General features: G+C 50.8%; 1 protein-coding gene across 1 annotated transcript in view; it reads left to right on the top strand.

Annotated features, from left to right (window-relative positions):
• The window catches only part of CDH23 (cadherin related 23), a 431,052-nt gene that overhangs the window by 188,310 nt on the left and 226,059 nt on the right, over window positions 1–16,683 (top strand). Inside the window, exon 10 of the mRNA XM_077125003.1 lies at window positions 7,045–7,123. Within this exon, the coding sequence (XP_076981118.1) occupies window positions 7,045–7,123 (79 nt within the window). The remainder of the gene's footprint in view (window positions 1–7,044; window positions 7,124–16,683) is intronic.

Raw genomic sequence — 16,683 nt, 5'->3', positions numbered from 1 at the left:
TGCTCAGGTGCGGGCCAGGTGGGCACTGACAAGTCCTCTCTTGTCTGGTGGCCATCAGTGCTTTTGTGCAAATTAGAGAAAAAAAAAAAAAAACACTCTCTGGGCAAATAAACTAGACATGCAGCTTGGGGAGCAGATTTGGTAGAAAGAAAAATGCACCTCTTCTTTCAAGGGAACTCATGTGCTTAGAAGAAGGCTGTACAGCTTTGAGAACAGAGTGGGGCACTAACTTGAGGCTCAGGATATTAACTGCACATTTGCACTGCGTCACAGAAGTGAGCGCAAGAGAAAGGCAGGCTTCCCTTGGCCAGGGAGTAGACCATATTACCAGGCCATCACAGATCAGGGAAGCCTAACCCCAATTTGGAGGCCATGGCCTGTCCTGACCAGTGGCATCCTTGATTTGGTAACTTTGAAACACAATGCTTCAGTCTCCAGTGTGCATGTTGGGATGGGGTGGGGAGAACGGTAGTATTTGGCCAATTCTTTCTTGAGACAAGTGTGTACTGAAGGATCTAAGAAGCAGAATGCTTTCCAGCCTCCTGTTGCAGGGGTTTGAAGGTATTTTGAGTCCAAAGTAGGAAATCCCAATGCCCCTACCCCACTTCTCCCTTTTGGTTTTCCATGAGCAGCAGGAAATCCAGCTTTTGAGACCAAAGGCTTCCCTGTTCAGGCCCTCCATGACTTCCCAGACCTCTTTCTTTATACATGCCCTCTCCACGCTTTCTTTTCCAGGCCAATATCTTCCTAGCTGTCAGGTCCCATATACATGCTGTTTTCCCAGGGAGAACTTCTATGACTTTTCTAATGAAATGGGGACCCTGTATGTCTCCTTCCTGGCACTCAGTGCCCTTGAAACAACTTGTTCAACCTCTGCTTCCCGACTGTACTGGAAGCCTAGACTGACAGGAATGGGGTCTGCTCATGGGTATAATACATAGTGTGTGCTTGAGAAGTTTTGATGAAATGAATGAATGAGCAAACAAAGCACTGATCAGACCATCATCACTGCCTTATCACCTCGCACCCCTGCTCTTGTCACCCATCTGAAGTCCCCCCAGTGTTAGTTCCCAGCTCACTCACCACCTTTTTTAGAATGTTTTTCCTGGCTTCGCCCCACCAGCCCGCAGAGAGAGCCACGTGGAGCCGCTTCTTCACTGGGGAAATGAGGATAATAATGCCTGAGGCAGTGGCTTTCTCACCCGAGGGTTTCAAGGTTTGGTGATAACATGCATGAAGCACCCAACAAGTGCTAGCAGCTAGCAGGCGCTAAAGACCAGTGATCAGTGAGTGGCGGGTCACTTAGTTAAAGTAGGACCGGGTTGGATCTTCCAGCTTCAGAGTCACAACAGCTGGTAAGAGGGTCTGAGCATCCTCTGAAGCCCTGCAGTTCGTCTTTTTCCAGCATCCCTCTATCTTAGTAGAATAATATGAAATTAAACTCTCTTGTGTTTTCATTTCAAATCTGCAGATTTCTGAGTTTGTCCATTCATTCATTCTACATTCCTTTCTTTTTCCTAGTCCTTGAATGTTTATTATGGGTGCCAGGGGCTCCTGCTAGTACGCTGGGAAGACCCATGGCCTGAGAAGCCGTCTCAGTCCCAGAAAACCAAAGCGGTTGCTCCCCTCAGCTGCTCTTCACGCACTGTCCATATCCTTGACAGTCTACTTTTCTTAGTGTCTGGTAATGATACGCAGGGCTCCCTCAGGCCCGGGGACCTCTCCCTTTGCCCCCGCGAGAGCCTGAATGCCAGCGCTTGGAAGCTGCCAGAGCCCTTGTTCTTAGAGGGGCTGGTCTGAGCTGGGGGGAGCCAGACAAGGAAATAAGTTGGGGAAACAGCTTCTCCTGGCCCCTGGCCCCCACAGAATCATTCCTGAAGTCTGCACATCCCTCTCTTTCCTCCCTTTCTCCACGCTTAAAAAGAGTTCTCAAGTTTCCCCATCTTCCCCAGCTTTTCTCCTACACACCGGCTCCCATACACTCCAAGCCTGATTTTTCCAGGTTCCTAATCGGTTTCTGTGCCTTGATCTGGGCCCTCCATGTCCCTTCAAAGTGTGGAACCCTGACTGAGGGCAGTAATTCCCAGGCCAGACCAGGGCCCGTGAACACCAGCCCGAGCTCAGCCCATTCCGGCTGAGCCTCTGCTGCCCAGAGCCTCCACTCGGACCCTTCCCCTCTCCCTCACCCCCTCTTTATCTGCCGCTCCCAGAATGTATGCCTTTCTCTATCAGTGTATCGGGCCAGAATGCCTCATCTAAAGTGTATACATTACCTAATAAAATCCTTCTTATTTGGGATTATTGCATCAAATTTTAATTTCCTCACTCGAGCAGTAGCATGTCAGCCTGCCCGTCAGTGAAGGACCGATAGAAGGCAAAAAGAGCGGATAAACTGCACAAATTACTGCCAGCCGATGCCTATCAGCCCTTTGACTGGAATTGACTGGAATTAAAGACTGAGAAATAGGATTTTCTGCTTCCGAATCTGCTGTGGCAGCTCTGGTCGGAAGTCCCCTGCAGCCCCCACTGGCCTCCCCTCCCCAGGGCACTCCCACTCCCGAGGCAAACTGCAGGTTCACTTCTCCAGTCCTTAATCCTGCCTTGGAAATGGAGGGGGCGGAGGCCCCAGCAGAGCCGGCTGGGAGGGGGGGCGGCAGAGCCCCTGATGCCAGGAAGCGCTCAGCCAAGCTCCCATTTCAGCTATGCCCTGGTTCCTGGCCACAGCTCCTTTGGAAGGGCAGGCCACAGAGAGGAAGAGACATGGTTCCTTCTAGAGAAGTCCCTGCTCCTCTCAACTATGCCCCGGCTTCCCCACCTGTGCCCAAGCCTCGTAGGCTAGGGCCGCCCTGTGCACCTCACCGTAGCTCTCGCCAGCCCCTGACTTGGCACACCCACTGGGCACTGAGCCCTGGACCCTCTCCTCTGACTGCCGGCTGTGGGGCCCACCCAGACCCATCCTTATATCGTCCTCCATGCCTCTCCATCCCCCAGGGGCCCTCACCCAGCCCACTTTCGGCATCCTCTGACTTAAGTTCCTGAACCTCTGAGCCTCAGTTTCCTTGGGAAACCTTCCCCCGGGAGGGTAAGGTGAGTGAACCTATTCCCAGCGGTGTGCTTGCCACTTAGTAGATGCTCAGTTAAAGCCAGTGGTCCCTGTGGGCTCTTAGCTGCCCTTATAATACACAGACAACTCTGTACTTCCAGGGTGGTATTATTAACTGGGATATCAAAGAGTGTGAATTTGCTGAAACTGTTTGGAAAATATCAAGTGTATGTGCATTGACTGGGAAGAAGTGACTGAGCTTTCATTTGTATACTCAAAGCAGCTCGAGGTCCCAATTAATCACCACAGTGATTTTGTAGCATTTGCTATATACCAGGTATTATTCTAAGTGCTTTTCATGTATCACACCCTCAGGGCTGGGGACTGTTATTATACCCATTTAAGAGATGGGGAAAATCAAGGTAATGAGAGGTTAAGGAGCTAACCACAAAGAATTTAAACCCAGGCAATCCGGCAACAGAGCCTTTAACCACCATGCTATGCTACTCCTCTCATCACCAGGGGTTGGGGACCTTCTCCAGGGGGCCTCTTCCTACTTGCAATATGGATTCCACCTGAAGGGAAGACATGCCTCAGATAGGTTGGGCCCCTTTGTAGCTCAGGAGCTGAGCCTGGGGCCTGCTCTCCAGGTCATGTGCCTCGTCCACACCCCCCGCCGCAGTCCTGCAGACAGAGTGCCGGCAGCAGAGGCGCCAGCCCCTGGTCGAGCAGCAGGCACACTTCTCCGTCCCTTTGTCTTTGGAAATAAGTTTCAGTATATTGAAAATATAATCACTGAAACAGGAGCCAAGGGTTCCCAAAGGCCCCCATTCCTCCCTGTTAATTCCTTCTCATAACATTCCTAGTCTTTTCTGGCTGTACTTGTATTAAAAGCTCAGGGTTTTATTAAAAATGGATTTATTTACCCAAAAAGAGATGAAACCCCAATCTTGTCAGGAGCCCATCAGATCTCGCTTTGTAGAAGGCTCCGGTATGGTTCTTCCTGGGGAGCTCAAGCCTCCTTGTCCTCTGGTCCTTGTGACCAGTCTGGCCTCCTCTGAGCTCTGCCCTCCCAGGAGGAATCTGGGTGGCCCATGGGCCCAGGGCCCAAGGGTGAGATGCTTGCAGGGCTCTGAAAACTAAGGATTCTTTGGCCACCAGTTCCCTCTTTGCACAGGACAGCGCTGGACCCTGGTCCCACTGCCTGAGGCTCCCTGTCCTAGGCCCAGCCCATTGCAGCCACACCATGATTGTACACCTAGGGCCCTGCAGATGTGCCATGAGGCTGGTTGTTAAGTGACTCTCTGGGATGGTGCCCTGGCAGGTCGTGGGCCCAGTTAACCTGACAGGCCCAGCCCTGACCTCAGCAAGCCCAGGGGCAGCCTGAGGATTGTCCTGCTGGCACACGTGTGAGGCCCAGGCCACGTGGGGCTTTATCTCAGGGCACTGCTCCCGTGTCTAGAGGGTCTGACCTGGCAGCTGGAGCTTCAGGCCAGAGTCCTGCACCCTTTGGAAGTTCCTCCTTGGGGCAGGGGTGTGAAGTGTGACCTCAGGAGGGGCAGCCCCTGCCCAAAGGGTGGGGTGGTGTTTGTGTAGTGTACTTCAAAGTTAACGCAGTCCTTCCCGAATGGCCTCCCCTGGACCCTAGGTCTAGGCTGTTAACAGATGCTGCGTGTAAGAGCTCTGTGCTCAAATTAAAAAGCCTGGTTAACAGAACAGAAAGGAAAAGCATGAGAGATTTCTTTACTGCTTTACTACTTCTTGGAACCTTACTACACTTAAAACACATTGCGAATATCCAAAGGAGAGATGGGGTATGTGGATTTTCCTCAAATTTTGCATGTGTTAAGGCTTAGAATAGTGCCTGATACATAACAACTGCTTTACTAAGTGGCAGTTTCCTTATTATAGCAGGACATTTTACAGAGGCAGCCTAGAGCACTTTGGAGCCAGAGTACCTGAATTTGAATCCTGCCTTCACGATGTATACCTTGCTGTGGGATCTTGGAAAAGTTACGTATGTGCTTCAGTTTCCTTGTCTGTACATGGAGATGAGGCTGAGGCTTGTGTCATGGGTTGTTATGGGTTAGATGAGATGAATTGTGCCAAGTGTTTGCAGGAGTGCAAGGTGCAGAGTGAGTGTCCCAGAGAAGGTGATGACTGCTGCTGCTGCTATTTCCATGTGACCAAGTCCCTCAGAACCCACTTCAGGAAATGCTAGTTTAACAGCATCTTTCTCTGACTTTGTAACAGGCTGTTTTCCCTGGAAAGCCAACCAAAGCTCCCTGAGGGAAAAGAGCTAAAAAGAATGGTTCATTCAGTGGAGGGTCAGGACCTGCTTTCTGCACGGCCATGGCCCCTTCTGGTCTGTGTTCATCTCTCTGCAAGAGACATTTCTCCTAAATTACCCTTATCCCCTTCCTTAGTCAAATCCAGAGGTCCTCTGGATTGCTACACCCCTGGCTAGCTGAAGCAGCAGCTGTGAGGGGCAGGAACCTCTCCTGTGCCCTGGCAGTGAGTCCAAGAGAAGGTGGAAGGGAGGCACCTTCCCCCCTATCCCAGGTCCCACGTCCCAGGCCAGAGGGCCTGGGTGTCCAGGAACAAGCTTCTCTTCACAGGGAAAGGCCCTCAGATGCGGTAGAGGGTACAACCAGGCTGAGCCCTTGTGGGGGCTATGACACAGGTTTTAGCCTCCAGCTGATAAATGGCAAATGGGCAGGAAGCGGTCAAGGCCATAAGAGCCCATCATTAGATACATGAATACCAAAATTGACATTTCCCCGGGGAGATGCTCTCTCTTACCCAGGTAGCACTGCAGCCTGGAGCAGGGACCTCAGGAGGTCCCAAATGGGCAGACATCACAGCAGCTGACCCCTGGCATGGACAATGGTGCAATAGAGCCCAGGGAACAAGGTGAAAGTTGCTCTCGGCTAGGGATGACTCAGCAAGTAGTGGTGGAGCTGGTGATGTTAGGTCCTCTCATTCATTCATTTGTTCATTCATTCCTTCAGTTGATATTTGCATATACCTATTATATGCCAGGATCTCTTCCTAGGAGAATCTTTTATGCCTCCAAATCTTTGCATGTATTGTATCCTTTATATGGAGCACCTTCCTTTTCCTTTTCTCTCCCTGGCAAACTCCTCTATGTCCTTCATGATGCGTCTTAAATGTGACCATTTGTGCAACCCTTAGCTAGTTCTCCAGGTGAACTCCTATATGTTTTGTACATTTCTCCATCTGAACAACTTAATATGTTTACATCAGCTGTCCATGCATACGCGTTTGACCCTTGCCCTTGGACTATGCTCTCCCTAAGACCAAGGACCCTTGACTTTCCATCCTGAAAGCCCCAGCACCTGGCCCCTTGTCCACCAGTGCTGGTGGGAGAGCAGATGGGTATGGGCCAAGCCATTTGAGGCAGGCACTTTTGGGTGCAGTGCTGAATGGCACATGATTTGTGGGCCATTGTGGCCTCCAGGGTCACTGTGGTCATAATCAGAGATACTTGCTTTCAGGATGTTTTACATTTTCATCATAGAGTAATTGACCCATGATCTTCTCCTTTACTTAGACCCCAGGGAAAACAATGTGTCTTGAGTGGGGACTGACCTTGAGCACTCAGGGTTTTAGCTATTATTCATATTAAGGTGGAGCAAACTGAGGCCAGAGGGAGGCAACGACCATCCTGAGGTCAATTTGATGGGTGGACCAGATCGTGACCAAACCTCTTGATTTCCTTCCCGAGTCTCCTCTCTCAGCTCTTCTTCCACAGGTGGTTTGTCTAAATGAAGGGAGATGGAGAAGGGAAGGGGGAGAGATTGCATCAGCAAGATTGGGTTTCTCCAAAGGACACTAGAGTGTTTACCTGGGGGCACTTTGCACCTGCTTCTGGGACTGACCTGTCAGCCGAGAGTCCTCCTGGTGTCAGGACAGCTACGAAGAAAGACAGCAGCCTAGGGTGGGCAGCCAAACTCAAGTCCCTCCTCTCTCCCACCTAGGGCACCACGGTGCGTGTTATCACTGCCATCGACCAGGATAAAGGGCGTCCCCGGGGCATCGGTTACACCATCGTCTCAGGTAAGGCCTAGTTGTCCCTGCTGCTCCACCCCAAGGAGAGCCACTGTTGGGATATCAGGGGTTGGGGAGAGGTCCAGAGGCGTGGGGGGGCAGTGCTCTGAGGGGGACCATCCCGTGGGACAATCCTGGTCAAAGATTTCCCAGGAACGAGATTGTGTGAATGAAGGAAGGAGGGAAGAGGTGCTTAGCGGTCAACAGAGGTGACAATGTCTGGGGGCTGCTTGGGTGGTGTTGGGGGCGATAGTGTGTGTCACGACCCGAGGTCCCTGACAACCAGGTACTTCGGGGCTCTGGGCCTGGGATAGTGGTGACTCCCATCTTGTCTTCTTTTTATTTTCTTATTTGATGATAAGGCAGTTTTTACATCACTTTAGAACAGCTAGAGCTCCAACTCCAGAGGACTTTCCTGTTCGTTCTCATAGTTCTATCACATTTCTGACCTTAGAAGTTCATTTCTTAAATGCAGTGTTGCAGAGGGAGGGACATAAGCCCCCTTCCCCACCCAGATCCCTTGGTTGAACAGAATGACAAGTGACTATAGAGATGGTTTTGAGTGATGGAATCCCAGACCCCACCCCTCACTCCGAGACTGACAAAATGGCAGGTCTGTTTAGCTGTCATAGGCTGGGTGGTTTGGGAGTGAGGGGGTTGGGGAGAGGTCAAATGAGAAGCTTCTCCCCCACCCACACGGGCCTTGTCCACCTCCTACCCTCTACACATCCCATGCACAGCCTCCCTGCTCACCCTACTGGGCTGTGAAGGATCGGCCTGGGACATGTTTTAGAAGGCCTGACTAACGGCCTGGATTTCAGCCCATCTGGCCCATCCCTACCACTCCCCCGCACCACCAAGAGCAGGGACTGGCATTGATGGGGCATGTTCTACCTAAAGCCCAAAAGAAAGTAAGGTAGAATGTTTCAGAATACAGAAGACCAAGCCTCTGCAGCCAAATTGTCTTGGAGTGGGTCACTTAACCTCTCTATGCCTCAATCTTCTCATCTGTAAAAAGGAAGCAATAAGTGGTTTCAGAATTGGATGACTTAATATATGTAAAGAAGCTTAATTAATGTATGCAAAGTACTTATACTGACAGCAGATAAAAATACCCTTGGGAAGCTGGGAGTTAGCTGAGGAAATCCGGGGTGTTATGGGCTCCCTGTGACCTGTAGCTTCTGACATACTTTTATTGTGTGTCTAAGCCCAAGGCACCCCAGGACCCAAAGCAAATGCCAGGCCAGCAGGAGTGTGAATTTGAGGCTCTGCTACCCACCCCATCCCCTTTTCTCTATTCTGCTGCCCAGCTTGGAGTAAACCCTAATATGTACTTGTGAAATGAATGAATAAATGCATGCGTGCATTTCACTCCTATGGTAGTGGATTTTCAAACTCCAGTGTGCCCAAGCATCTCATGGGGCTCCCACCAAAAATGGGGAGTCCTTGACACCCATGGAGATTCTCTTCCTGCAGGTCTGGGGTGGAGTCCAGGGAGGGTCCTCTCTCACCAGCACCCCAGGTGGCTCCACTGCAGGCAGTCCATAGGCCGCAGTGTGGGAAAGCCAGTCCTAGGAGGAGAGCCATCTTCAAGAAGGCAGAGGGAAGCTTATGATGGTCTGGTCTCCTTCATGAATTTTACAAATTGGGAAGCAAGGCAAGTGTCTCCTGAGGTGACAAGAAGCTTGTGCTGAAGATGCAAAGGAACACCAGGGAGTCCTGAGGGTGATGGAGTGGGGGGTCTGCACGCCCAAATAAGGTGGCAGCATGGAAGGAACCCCTGGCTGAGTGGAGAAGTGGCCTCTCATCTCTTCACTGCCTCTTTGGATGGGGGCTGGGAGCAGGAGCAGGGACCAGGACCTGGTCGGAGGTGTCTCTGGGAGCCCCTCCCCGCAGTGTGCTTGTCTATCCAGCCCTAGACTCTCAGGCTCTCTCCAGTTTTCAAAAATGGCTCCAGCCTGCTCCACCTCCAGCGCCCTCCCCTTGGAGCGAGAGGCTGGAGGGCGAGCTGGTGAGCCTGCGGGGTCTGGGCTCTGGAGCTTGGAGTCTGAAGACTGTTTCCTCCAACAGGGTTCTATGGGCCTTCCGGGGCATAGTCTCCTGGGCTAGGTTCCCAGGAACAAGCAAAACTATGAGACGGGAAACCCAAGGTGTAAGATCACAGGGAGGGAATGTGTATTGAAGCGGGGATGGGAGGCAGACACTTCTGGAAGGCCTGGGGCATTTAGCAGAGCTTAATAGGATTCCCACTGCCAGCACAGATGTGCCCTGAGGACTCTTAGAAAGGATGACAAATGGGTTTCCTCTCACATGCCAACTTTGATTGATTGGTAACGGCTCCCTGAAAAGGATCAAACAGGTTCTGTGTGAAGGAGTGCGGTATTCAATTGATAGAGTCTGCTGTGGGTGTGGAAATGGAGAGTGCTGCGCATGTCAAATATTTGCCATCCGAGGTAATTTAGCACTTGCACTGCACTCACAGGGCCATCCTAGCTTTCTCTCTAACTGCCAGATGCCACGCGCATCCCAAAGCCCTGGCAGACAGCCAACAGCTTGAGGAAAGGGCAGTTGTTCTCTTTCCCTTCCCTACCCATCCTGAGCACCAGCGCAACTGGACCAGCCTACCCCACCCCCCCAGTTCCCACCTGTCCTTCCCCCTGGTCTGGCCTGGCATGGTCCTCCTGTGAGCTAGTCCCAACGTGAGCCTAAAGCAGGCATATGGGCAGAAGGGCTAAGATCCCAGGGGAGCAGATGGCCAACAGTTTAGAATGTGGCTTTGTCTCTACTTTCTTAAGCCAGGATAGAGACTGCAGGAAAGTGCATTGTCACCCAAGGGTCTGATCTCATGTACCTGCCCCTCCTGTGCTTGGCTAATAATGCCCATCGGCTTGAAGCAGACAGATGGGATAGTTTATGACCCACCCTCACCCTCAGAAGCATCTTCCCAGCTGACTGCCCCAAGCTGGCCTTGAGTACCTGGTGGGAGCGTGTTCCAGCTCTAAGTGTCTCGAAAGCATTTTCATTGGAAGAAAATAGCTGAGGGTCTTGGGGGCGCCTGGAGCCAGGTGTGTGTCTTGAGGGCTACTGGCATCAATGCCCTGAAACTCTGGACACTTGGAGAGCCTGGGCTGGTTATGGCTCTGTCTGCGCGTGGGTGCCTGCCCCACCTGGGTGCATCTGGGCCTAAATCCACGCTGACCCAGACTACCCAGCTGCCCTGCGGCTGTGTCCCAGCCAGTCTGTCTATCAGTCCTGCAGTCAGGGGTATTTATATCTGTGTACTTGTTACTAATGGCCCTTCGGTTTTGCCAAGAACAAAGAGGTCTTTAGAGCTAAGTTATGGCTCCATTGCCATCAGTTTTTCCTCAGCCGCTCATGGCCAAACTGGCTTGGTCCCATCTGCAAGCTCAGCCTGTCGCTGCCCCTGCTGTGGGGCATCATTTCCTCCAGGCCAATATCCTAACAGGGCTCCGAAAGGCTCCGGGCCCCCAACCTGTCCCAGGCTGTAGTCAGATCAGACACCATCCTCTGGTCTTGACCCTCCTCCACCAGACAGAGTCCTGCTTCAAGGGCATCTGCACCCACCCCACCCAGAATGCTGGGCCTGGAGTCCAGAGTGGTGAATTAGAGGCCAGCTCTGCCGCCTACCAGCAGGGGGTCTGAGCCAGACTCTCAGCCTCACTCTGCCCATAGTGCTCCTCCCTGCCGTGGGCTCATGGCCCCTGTGGCAGATAAGATGATGCTGGAGAGACTGTAAAGGGCCGTAGAGGTAAAGGATTATTCATTGTCAAGGAAAAATGGGGACCCAGGGCTCTTTGGGCCTCTCCTTTTTCTTTCATTTGTTGACTAATTTTGGAGAAATGGTAGAAAGTGCTGGCTTTAGAGCCACGCTGTCCAATTTGGTGGCCCATGTGGCTACTGAGCCCTTGAAATGTGCCTGGTCCAGACTGAGACATCTCTGTCATATCTAACACATAGGGTTTCAAAGACTTAGCATGGACCCCGTTAATAATGCTTTACCTTGATGATACGTTGAAGGGATAATATTCTGGATATACTGAGTTACAGTATATGAATTTCACCCTTTTTTAATGTGGCTGCTAGAAACATTTTAAATTACATGTGTGATCTACATTCTATTTCTGGGCTAGAGTTCAATGCCTTGGCTCAGCTTCTGCCACTGACCAGCTGGATATCGTTCTAAGCATCAGTTTTCCAGTCTGTGAAGCGGGAATGATGACAGCATGTGCTTCACAGGAATGCACTCAAGAATGAATGAGCTAAGGCAGGTGAGCCCTTAGAGGAGTGCCTGACTTGGTAGTAAGTGCTCAGCTATTCTGAACGCCCAGTATCTACCAGCAGTTGATTGTCTCTTCTGGGCCCAGAATTTTGCTGGTGTCTGAGAGACAGTGGTGGCCGAGACACTGTCCTGGTGCAATTGTTTAGACTGGTGAACAGGCAATGTTAATTCCCTGCTGTAATGCTCTGCAGAGGAAACAAGGAGCAGGGTGATGGTTGTTGACATGAGGTGAGGGTTACTTGAGTGCCTCCCATTTCCTGGACCTACCGTAAAAAAAGTACCACAAACTGGATGGCTTAAAACAACTGAAATGCATGGTCCCAGTCCTACAGGTTGGAAGTCTGAAATCTGGGGTCATCAGGACCCTGCTCCCTCTGAGATTTGCAGAAGAGAACCCTTCCTTGCCTCTCCTGAGTTCTGGCATTTGCCAACAATCCTTGGCATTCCTTGGCTTGTAGAAGCAGCACTTCAGTCTCTACCTCATCTCTGTGTGTTCTTATCTCATCTCCCCTTCTTCTAAGGACACCTGTCATATTGGATTTAGGGCCCACACCTACTCCAGTGTGGCCTCATCTTCACCGATTCCATCTGTAATGACCCTATTTGCAAATAAGGTCACATTCCCACGCACCATGGGTTAGAACTTCAATGTATCTTTTTGGAGAACACAAATCACCCTGTAAAACTGGGGTCTGTTACCCTGTTCTCTCTACCTTGAAGTGAAAAATAACTTGTGGAAGGGGCACCTATCCTAGCCAGCAGAGGACCTGGGGACTCACAAGGGAGGGATCATCTAAACCACGAAATGACAGATGGGAAGGAGCTAGCCGGGAAAAGAGGTAGGGGAGTCTGCTCCAGACAGAAGGAACAGAGTGTGCAAAGATTCGGGAGTAAGAGAGTGTGGCATGTTCACGAACTGCAGTAATTCAGCATGGCTGAGCCAAGAGCACAAGGGTGGTTGTGGGAAGAAATGAAGCTGCAGTGGCCGTAGCCATGCGGGGTCTGGGATGCTCAGCCAAGGGGTTGGCTTTGTTCTGAGGGCAGCAGGGAGCCACACCAAGGTTCGGCAGGGACGGGGCGTGGTCAGATGTGTGCTCTGAGAAGCTCGCTGTGGTCGGAGTGGGGCAGAGGGGGAGGGCAGGCATCGTGACCAGCTGAGAAACAAGGGCAGCCCCAACTGGCCAGCCATGGTGGGAGGAGAGAGATGGACAGAGCCAAAGCAGGGTGAGGAGGCAGTGTTGACGAGAGGTGACTGATGGGATGAGTGGCGTAGCTCAAGGGAGCAGCTCAGGACAGGCCCTTGGCCTAAGGTCCACCCTTACAAGCTCCTTGGGCTAGAGAAGTCCTTTAATTTCCAAATACTACTTGTTCTGGAGAGGCACTCTCTCTTACCAGCCAAGGTACTTACACTTTTGAAGGATCAATTTCCCTATCTTTTCATTGGGGAAATAAAAGTAAATGAGACCATTTCTAGAAAATGCCTGGCGTTTGGTGAGTGTCTACCGTGGGCTGGCACACAGTAGGTCGTCAGCAGATGGCAGGGCTCACCACCCTTCAGGATGTGGTGAGAAGAGCACCTGCCGTGCTCAGAAGCCCTTTTACTAGCTGTGTCCCCTGCTACACCTCCATGAGTTGGGCTAACCCAAGGGCAGGAAGCAGGTTAAAAACTTCTGTTGGTCAGCCTCAAGGGCTAGAAGTCCCAGGATTCTGTCCTGCTGTCCTCATCCAGCAAAGGCCCCAGACTTTGCTCTTTTCTTCATCACACATTATGGAGAACTGTACAGCTGCAGTTCTCAAAGTTTGCTCCCAGCCCCCACAGCCTCAGTATCCCTTGAGAACCTGTTAGAAACACACAATCTTGGACCCTGTCCCAGCAGACCTGCAGATTGCGTACTCTGGGGTGGGCCCAGCCACCTGGGTTTTAATGAGCCCCCCAGGTGGCTCTGATGCTGATTCCTTCCCTACCCCCACACCCCATGGAAGCATTTTCATCTCCTGCACATACTAGACTGATGAGTTCCGTCCTTTGGTTCTCTCCTTCCCGTAATTGATGTGACGTGGACTGCTCTCCAGCTTCACAAGGGCCCTTGCCATTCTGGGATATGTGGGTTTGTGATCAAGCCCAGGCTAGTGCTTCCCACCTGCTTCCTGCATTACAGCCTCCATTTCAATCCAGACACCACTCCCCTGTCCTCTCTTTGGCTGAAGAGGCTGAAGCTCTTCTCCCGTCTGCACCTTGCAGCCACAGCCCTCTCCCCATCTGTGCTTCCCCGGCCTTCTATGGCTCCGGAACATCTCCCAGAGTGAGGATCCCCATTTATTGGGTGCCTGCTGTATGCTAGGCACTATGTGGACATCATTTACTCCTCTCTACAGTCTATGAGGGAGAGATTATTACTCCTTTTTGATAGACATCAAAGCAAGGCTCAGAGAGGTTGACCAAGGGGCCCAACTACCAAGTGGCAGAGCAGGATTTGAACCCATGTCTTTCAGGTTCCAGGATGCACCCAATTTCCTTGAGTGCAGTGGTTCTCTAAGGATGGTCTCTAGACCAACATCAGCGTTGCCTGGGAATTATTAGAAATGCCCATCTTTGGAGCCCAGGCTAAATGCACTGAACCAGCAATGCTGGAGTTGGGCCCAGGTGCTGCTGCTTCTGTGGAGCTGCTGACCCCACATGTTGGGAACCACTGGTCCAGAAGAGCCTTTTCATCAAGGGAGATGTTGCCCTCAAGGGGGAGAGAAATTGTTTTGGGGAAGGGGCAAAGAAAATCTTACTATTTTCATATACAAAGCACAAATAGATATACATACAGATATGCATTATATCTGTGATACTGACATTTCATATCTGGAGGGAATTAAGGGAAAAAACGTCTAGAAAATCTCCTTAGGGGGACGATACTGAAAAAAACGTTGGTCTAGAGTAAAGAGTGGATGAGAAGGTCTTCACACTCAGCCTGTATATTAGTGAAGGACAGAGCCTTCAGTCCAGATTTTACTTCGAATGCTACCAGGTGAGGAGGTTCCTGTACTGAGTGCTTTGAAGAGAAGTGCAATGTGTATGTGTGTGTGTGTGTGTAGGAGAGAAAAAGAGAATAATCTGACACAGTGAGGCTTGCACAGCCACCTTCCCCATAAGCCAATAACTTAATCGGGCCTCTGGCCATGGCTCGGTGGGGGCAGCAATCACAGGAGACCATCGCACCAAACACTTCAAAGCCTTGTGCTTAAGCTGCTTGGCATTTTTCTTCCTCTGAGAAGTGAAACCTCAAGAAAAACAGCACCGCTTTGGAAATCGGAATCACACACCACAGGCCCTGGCTGGGGTAGCTCAGCAGATACCCCAGAGCTCCAGAGCCTACAGGACACGTGGCCAGGCCTGGGGGAAGTGGGCCAGCAGGCTGGAGCCAGGGAATGGTCAGGGAGGGGAGGAGGGCAGACCCACAAGGGGTGGGGGATCTAGTGGGTAGAAGGCATGGAAGGTAAAATAAATGAGTTCCTCTGTGTGTATATAAACACAAGGCCATCAGAAACTTTACCCCATGGGAGTTGTAATAGGACCATAGGGAGAACTCACCAAACCAGCCTTGCAGAGGGGAGGACCAGGAAGGGCCACGTGGAGACAGACAGGAGGGAAGGCAGCACGTTCCTATTCATACCAGAACTCTTGAATCCCTCCCCAAGGCACCAGTAATGGATCCCAGGGCACTGCCCCAAGGAACCCGGGTATGAACCTTAAGCCTTTCTTGGCCAGTCCCCAGCAGTGGATGGGCATGCCCCTTCAAGCTGAAACTAATGGGCTACGCTGGTTTAGCCGGTTGAATGCATGACCCGTGCCTCTCTCCTTTTCAAAATCCCTGGGGTCAGAGTCTCTGGAGGTTTTTTCCTAATTACACAAATATATTGGCTTATTACCCCCAGTTCTTCCCCACCACTTTACCAAAACAACAACGATATATTACACCAGCACTAAATTCCTCCTGATGTTAGCCTCAGAAAAGCCCTGCTCCTCTCTTCCCCTTGACCTGTCCCCCTATTCTCTCCAGGATGTGGATGCAGCTTTTGGGCACGGGTCTTCCTGTCTTCCTACCAGCCAGCCTCTCTCCTGATGTTTCTACGAACTTTTGTGCTCTGCCTTGGTGATAGACCAGAGAGTTCTTTGCTGCTGTGCTTGTGATTCCTAGTTCTCCCCTCTCTTCTAATGAGGCTCCTTCCACCCTTGGTCAGTAACAGTGCTTGGCCCTCGCTTTCTTCCCTGAAAATACCAGTGGTCAGTGGACTTTTAAGAGGTTTCACTGCAGCTCAGTCAGGGACCCCACTCTTTGCATCTCCTCTTTCCCACAACCTCGTCATGGGCTGTAGTGCCCTGTGAGGGCACCACTAAGACCTCTCCCTTTAGGCCCAGCCAGAACCTTCTCTGCTAAACCTTGAGTGCACTTACTTCAGAGCCGCCTTCTCCCCGGGCTGCCTCGGCTCCCAGACTGAGTCCTGGCTGCAGTTTGCTTAGGGGTTGGTGTGGTTTCTTGTCTGGCTTCCCCATGCCAACAGAAGTTTGCCTCTTCCTCTTTGGCTCTTTTCCCCTTTTTCCTCATTTATAAGATAACTGCTTTTATTGGACTTCCAAGCACTTTGAGAGTTTGGAAGATTATAAAATTACCCATCATTTATTTTGTGTTCTTTTTCTAAAATTGGAGGACCTCAAGCTCACAGAATTATTTATACATAACTCTTGGTTCATGATCAACATTGGCCCATGCGTGACCTTCTTTTGTTCACTAATTAATTTTTAATAATGCTTTGAACACTCATGAATCCACTGACCAACCCCAAAACTAGACTGTTACATAGCTAAACCTGCTGTGTGCTCCTCCACTCATCTTGTCTCCCCATCCACATAGCATATCTTGAATCTTGCATTCTTTTTCATTCTATTGCTTTAAAAAAAAATTTGTCACATATATGTTGATCATGTGTTGCTTGGATTTGGTTGTCTTTGAACTTTATAAGAAGGTATCATCTTATACGTAATCTCCTGGGACTTGTGTTTTTATTCAATGTTGTATAGCCAAGATTCATCCATATTATGTGTTGTAGGTATAGTTTGCTCATTTTTGTTACTGTTGTTGTTCCATCATGTGAAAATGCCAGTTTATTTACCCATCTTCCTGTCAATGGGTGTGTGGATTGTTTGTTTCTTCTACAAAAGTCTGAACATCTTGCACCTGTCTCTGAACACGTAGGAGGGTTTGCCTTGGGCTGCCTACAT

Source organism: Tamandua tetradactyla, chromosome 13, assembly GCF_023851605.1.
Source record: "Tamandua tetradactyla isolate mTamTet1 chromosome 13, mTamTet1.pri, whole genome shotgun sequence".
Taxonomy (NCBI): Eukaryota; Metazoa; Chordata; class Mammalia; order Pilosa; family Myrmecophagidae; genus Tamandua; species Tamandua tetradactyla.
Note: the sequence above shows the minus strand (reverse complement) of the source record. Positions and strands in the feature narration are given on the sequence as shown.